At 47.2% G+C, this 6,322-nt stretch overlaps 1 protein-coding gene across 2 annotated transcripts in view; it reads left to right on the top strand.

The window, feature by feature from the left end:
* opn4a (opsin 4a (melanopsin)) overlaps window positions 1-4,985 on the top strand; it is a 22,993-nt gene extending 18,008 nt beyond the window's left edge. For both annotated transcript variants that reach the window (XM_081616482.1, XM_081616483.1), the window contains exons 7-11: window positions 1,110-1,217; window positions 2,320-2,512; window positions 2,583-2,747; window positions 3,216-3,272; window positions 3,365-4,985. In XM_081616482.1, the coding sequence (XP_081472608.1) occupies window positions 1,110-1,217; window positions 2,320-2,512; window positions 2,583-2,747; window positions 3,216-3,272; window positions 3,365-3,529 (688 nt within the window). In that variant the 3' untranslated portion in view covers window positions 3,530-4,985. The remainder of the gene's footprint in view (window positions 1-1,109; window positions 1,218-2,319; window positions 2,513-2,582; window positions 2,748-3,215; window positions 3,273-3,364) is intronic.
* The last annotated feature ends 1,337 nt before the right edge of the window (window positions 4,986-6,322 follow it).

The following is a 6,322-nucleotide window of genomic DNA, read 5'->3' as shown; positions in this document are numbered from 1 at the left end:
TAAATATGAACATTTTACATTTCAGATGAAAAAAATCTTCTCTGTGTTTAAATTTGTTCCACCAAACTCCCAGTTCAGTTTTAGCTTCACCTGCTTCATTCTGGAAGAATCTCCTGTTAATCACATTAATCTGTAATTAATCACCTGATCGGCTCTGCGCTGCAGTTCAGTCCAGCATAAGGCCTGAGCTTCAGGAGGATTATAGCTGCAGATGCAGCTTTTACCTCAAAAGATCAAACTTTCATGAGAAATGAGTGGATTACTGGGAAAAAACTATTAGATCAAGTAAAATCCTCCTCTTTTGACCAGCTGGGGACTTTAAGGACTGCTAGTTTATTGGAACCAAACATTCACCAAACCGTGGGTTTGTCAGGTTGGTGCCTGACAGACACAGCTGAGGGCTTAACGAGGCGTTGTGATTGGTGCCTGACAGACACAGCTGAGGGCTTAACGAGGCGATGTGATTGGTGCCTGACAGACACAGCTGAGGGCTTAACGAGGCGTTGTGATTGGTGCCTGACAGACACAGCTGAGGGCTTAACGAGGCGTTGTGATTGGTGCCTGACAGACACAGCTGAGGGCTTAACGAGGCGTTGTGATTGGTGCCTGACAGACACAGCTGAGGCCTTAACGAGGCGTTGTGATTGGTGCCTGACAGACACAGCTGAGGGCTTAACGAGGCGTTGTGATTGGTGCCTGACAGACACAGCTGAGGGCTTAATGAGGCGATGTGATTGGTGCCTGACAGACACAGCTGAGGGCTTAACGAGGCGTTGTGATTGGTGCCTGACAGACACAGCTGAGGGCTTAACGAGGCATTGTGATTGGTGCCTGACAGACACAGCTGAGGCCTTAACGAGGCGTTGTGATTGGTGCCTGACAGACACAGCTGAGGGCTTAATGAGGCGATGTGATTGGTGCCTGACAGACACAGCTGAGGGCTTAACGAGGCGTTGTGATTGGTGCCTGACAGACACAGCTGAGGGCTTAACGAGGCGTTGTGATTGGTGCCTGACAGACACAGCTGAGGGCTTAACGAGGCATTGTGATTGGTGCCTGACAGACACAGCTGAGGGCTTAACGAGGCGATGTGATTGGCTCTGCTTCAGGTACGCAGACATGTTGACCCCCTACATGAACTCCGTCCCCGCCGTCATCGCCAAGGCCTCCGCCATCCACAACCCCATCATCTACGCCATCACACACCCGAAGTACAGGTGAGACCCGCTGGGCCAGCAGGGCGGCGCCACACACCGTTAGCATTTAGCAATTAGCTGGGTTAGCATGATTACCACTCCAATAAATTTCCATTCGAAACTCTGATCCATTTTAAATTCTTTGACATTTTCCTTTAAACGCAACAAGTTGTATTTTAATCCTACAGCGCTGTTGGTGGCCCCCTGCTGGCCTGGAGGCCCTGAGACAGGGGTGTCCAAAGCGTGGCTCGGGGGCCGTTTGGGGCCCTTTGAATGATTTGTTCTGGCCCCCATAAGCAGTTCAAGAAATTTGTTTATTAAACTTTTTGATTTTAATCAGGGTAAAAATATCACCCAGATAATTTTTCTGCCATGCAAAATATAAAGTACAACAGAAATAATTAACTGTTTATAACCAGTTTATAACACGTTTATCCAGAAAGTTTACTGGAAAACGACTTTGCTGCAGACCAGATCAGCTTTTATTTTATTTATTACACTTGTCTGAATATAACCAACGATCCAAATCTTGTTTAATAACGAAATAAATTTGTTCACTAAACCTAAAATAATTTGAAAAATAGAAACATTTTAATACATAAAATAAATTATTTATTTTTCCTTGGCCCACCTGTACTTTGACTACACCGTTTTGGTCCATATGACAAAAAGTTTATACACCCCACCCCAAGAAGCAGCTTGGTTTTATTCTCTTTTTCTCTTTTATTTCTATATTAGTGTCGTCTTTACAACAAGAATCTTAATTATTAAATATTTTAATGTGTTAAATCTGTAAAACTCCCCCGAATCGCCGTAAAGCACAGCTGTGGATCCTTGTTGATTCAATAATTGAGTTGGTTTTGTGTAAATGTTGACCCGTTTCAGAGTAAACAGGAAGTGGGTCAGCTGATGCTCCAGATGGACGCGGTGAGGCGGCGGCTGATCGATCAGGACGTTAATCTGGATGAAACCTGAATCATCCTAATGGCTGCTAACTGGAGCGCATGAATTAAACTCACAGGATGAGTTTTTACAGCGCTCAGGTTGAGTGCTTTGGTGCCGCCCCCTGCTGGTCGGACCTGGTGGTGTTAGTGGCTCAGAGGTTCTTCTTCTGTGGTTCCAGGCTGGCTCTGGCCAAGTACGTCCCGTGTCTGGGCGCGCTGCTGTGCGTCCGTCTGCGTGACCTTCGCTCCTCCAGCAGCAGCTTCCTGTCGACGCGCCGCTCCACCGTCACCAGCCAGAGCTCCGACATCAGCAGCCAATACCGGCACGGCGCCGCCAAGTCCCGCCTCTCCTCCGCCTCCGACAGCGAATCGGTGAGACGCACACCGCAGCGTTTCCTCTGCAGACAGGAAGTAGCGCTGAGCGTTAGCGTTCCTGTTGCAGGGTCTGACGGACACGGAGGCCGACCTGTCCAGTCTGGGGTCGCGGCCGGCGAGTCGCCAGGTTTCCTGTGACATCAGCAGAGACACCGCCGAGCCGCCGGGCGGAAAACGGTCGACCAGCTTCAAGGCCAAGCTGAGGAACCACGACTCAGGAATCTTTGAAAAGGTAAAACGCCTGATCTGGATCCGGATCTGGATCTGGATCAGGATCAGGATCTGGATCAGGATCAGGATCTGAATCTGGATCGGATCTGGATCTCGATCAGGATCCGGATCCGGATCTGGATCTGGATCTGGATCTGGATCTGGATCCGGATCAGGATCAGGATCAGATCTAGATCTGGATCTGATCTGGATCCGGATCTGGCTTCACATCAGATTTGTTTCGTCTGAACAGCAGCAGACGGTCCCACTGCGCCGTCTGCTGCTGTGGGACGTCTGGAGGGACATTGTCCTTCAGGACCAACCTGGACCTGACAGGACGCTCGTCTCCTGCAGAACCTCCTGGTTCCGGCGCTCTGGTGGATCTGGACCTGTTCCAGTTCGGCCTTCTGGACTTCAGAGACTGTCTGTCCTCTGTCTCTGGTTTGTCCCAGACTGTCCAGCTGACATCTGGTCTCTTTGTCTCCTCCAGACGTCGTTTGACACCATGTCCATGGGAGGAGTCAGTGAACGCAGCAGCGTCCCAAATGTGAGTGGAGACGACCGTCCCTTACCTCTGTATGTCCTCCATGTTGTCCCCCTGCTGACCTCTGACCTCTATGTCCCTGCCTCCCTGGACAGAGCGGGGACGCCTCAGAGGGACAGCTGATGAGGGGACAGATCGGCCGGATCCCCAGCATCGTCATCACCTCAGAGACCAGCCCCTTCCTGTCCATCGGCCGGAGCGGGTCGCGGACGTCCCGGCCCAAAGCGTCCGGCGGCATCCTGGGGGCGGGGCCAGGGTAGAGCCCCGCCCCCCAGTCATGTGACCGGCTCAGATCCCAGCAGATGAGACCAGAGACCTGTTGATCTAAACTAAATTCATTTTGTTTCCATAAAATAAACGTCACAGGATGTTGGATCTGTTTTAACCAAAGATCTGATTCCAGGTTTTAAAGTTTCTGATGTGAAAGTAATAAAACTAAACAAACTGCAGTGGTGGGCGCTAATCTGCTAATCTGCTAACCTACCAGTAGCTGAGCTAATGTTTTGTTTAGCGCTTTTATGTTAGCTTCCACTAGATACTGTATTGTAATTGAACTTTAGCATTAATGGAGCTAACAGTCATGGTTAGTGCATTAGCATTAGCAAAGCTAATACTTGTGGTTAGCATGTTAGCATTAGCTGAACTCATGTTTATGATTAGCGTTTTATCATTAATGGAGCTAACAGTCATGGTTAGTGCATTAGCATTAGCAAAGCTAATACTTGTGGTTAGCATGTTAGCATTAGCTGAACTCATGTTTATGATTAGCGTTTTAGCATTAATGGAGCTAACAGTCATGGTTAGTGCATTAGCATTAGCAAAGCTAATACTTGTGGTTAGCATGTTAGCATTAGCTGAACTCATGTTTATGATTAGCGTTTTAGCATTAATGGAGCTAATATAAATGGTTTGTGCATTAGCATTAGCACAGCTGACCTGCTAGCTAGCGGCGCCCACCGCTACTGAGCTGTCAGTAAATCAAGTTCAGCTTTAAACGATTTATTCCGGATCCAGACAGAAACATGTCGGGACAGAATCCGGATCGGGATTAACTGAGCCGGTGAGGGAGCAGAACCAGCTGGACGGTTCTGATCAGATTTATCTGCCAATCTGATCGGAAAACGTCTGCATACCTGTACAGGTGTGCTCTGCTCTGATTGGCTGGTTCCGACTGAACCACTCCAGTTGACCCCAAAGAGAACCGGTCCTGGTCGGGTTCTGATGGTTTGTTCATGTTTGTTGTTGTTTTTCCTGCTTCAGTTTTTATTGTTCTGAATGTTTAGATGTTTTCTGGTTCTGGAACCCAAATCCGGTTCAGCGGAACCGGAACAGAACCCCTTCCTGAAGCTGATTGGTTCCAGACCACGTGATGTCACTGTGAGGTTTGGGCTCCAGGTGAACGACCTTTGACCCCGTTTGGGTCGGGATGTTCCGGTCCAGCCTCTGATCTGGCTGGACCGGAACATCCGGAGCGGAGCTGGAATGTTTCTCTGCTCTTTGTTTGGCCAGTAAAACTGGACCAGAACCTCCGACTGAACCCGGCTGCCAGAACAGAACCTTCAGTCCAGAACGGTTCTGAGTGGTTCTGTCCCTTTAGATCCTCCCAGACCTGCAGAGTAAATACTGTTTGTGATCCTGAGGCTGTAAATGTTCTGAGTATTTATGCCGACCCGTGTTGACCCGGTTTATTTTTCTAAATAAAGATCCGTTCTCCAGCCCAGCCGCTCCGTCTGGTTCTGTTCTAGAAACATCAGTGATGCTCTGCAGCTCGGATTATAATCTGAGAAAAAGGAATCAAATGAAGAATCGGGAATGTCTCCGGTCCGGATCTCCTGGATCCTTCAGATCAGATCCGGGTTTTCATCTCGTCACCGGGCTCCAGCGGCATGATGCTGCCATCACCTAACCGCTCTCCTCTCCTGCTGTTCATGACCGTAGAAAATGTTCCTACAGCTGAGAAACGACCCGTTTAGACCAGGAGAACCGGGACGGAGAACGTCTCTCCGGTCCGGATCTCCTGGATCCTTCGGATCAGATCCTGGTTTTTAAAATCAGGTTTCATCCGGTTTTCTGGTTCTGCAGAACCCGTCGGTTCTGGGTTGATCACATCAAACCTTTCTGCCTGAATGATCCATAAGAACCTCTGTTGGTCCAGAGAATCATGAAAAAATGCAAAAATATTTTTATTTGTATTAATAAATGAATAAACAACTTAAAAAATATCTAACAAAATACTGGTAACTAAATTAACTACATAAGTTAATAAATCAACAAACATTAAACTAATAAATAAAATAAATGAGTACATTCACTAGTTTAATTATAAACTAATTAGCTAACAAACCAATAAATGGGCTGATTTGGAACATTTTAAATCTACGGCGGCCCGTAAGGGACATGCGGGTTCTGCGTCCTGCCCGCTGAGCCTTTCATGCATCGGTTATGATCCTTTGTTTCAGGATTTCAGATTTGTTATAACATTTTCTTAATGCATAAAAAAGGTAGGAATAAAATGTTTTTATGTAAATTATTTTAGGTGATCAGTTGTGATTGATTTTCTGCAAATACAAAGTAGTTATTTGACAAATACACCGGTAGTTTTGTCCTTTAGGGGTTAGAGTCTGCAGTAGGAGGGAGCGGGGCGGCCATGTTGGATCTGACTAACTTATGGCGTCAAATCCAACATGGCCGGCAGTTGATGGTGTATTTTATGACGCGTTAGTCTCCACTTCAGCGGTCTGTGAGCATTTATAACATAAAAACCCACAAGAAGCTCCAGAAAATGGCGCTTAGACATTTAGCTGCCCCCTGCAGTGACCGCTATGCATGAAAGGGTTAATATCTGTTGGGACAGAAATTCACCACAAACCTGCGAAATAAACAGAAACTTTCCGTAAGGAGAGAAATAAAAACCGAGTTATTATCGCGGGTAATAAATAATCCGACAGTTTGTTGGTCTGAACGGTTTAAAGCCGTTTCCATGCCAACCGGACAGATGGACAAACACTGAGGCTCTTTAAATGTCTGAAATATTAACATTTGTGACTGTTGAC

Source organism: Poecilia reticulata, chromosome 15, assembly GCF_904066995.2.
Source record: "Poecilia reticulata chromosome 15, P_reticulata-male-v2, whole genome shotgun sequence".
Taxonomy (NCBI): Eukaryota; Metazoa; Chordata; class Actinopteri; order Cyprinodontiformes; family Poeciliidae; genus Poecilia; species Poecilia reticulata.
This window is presented reverse-complemented; position numbering and strand designations above follow the sequence as displayed.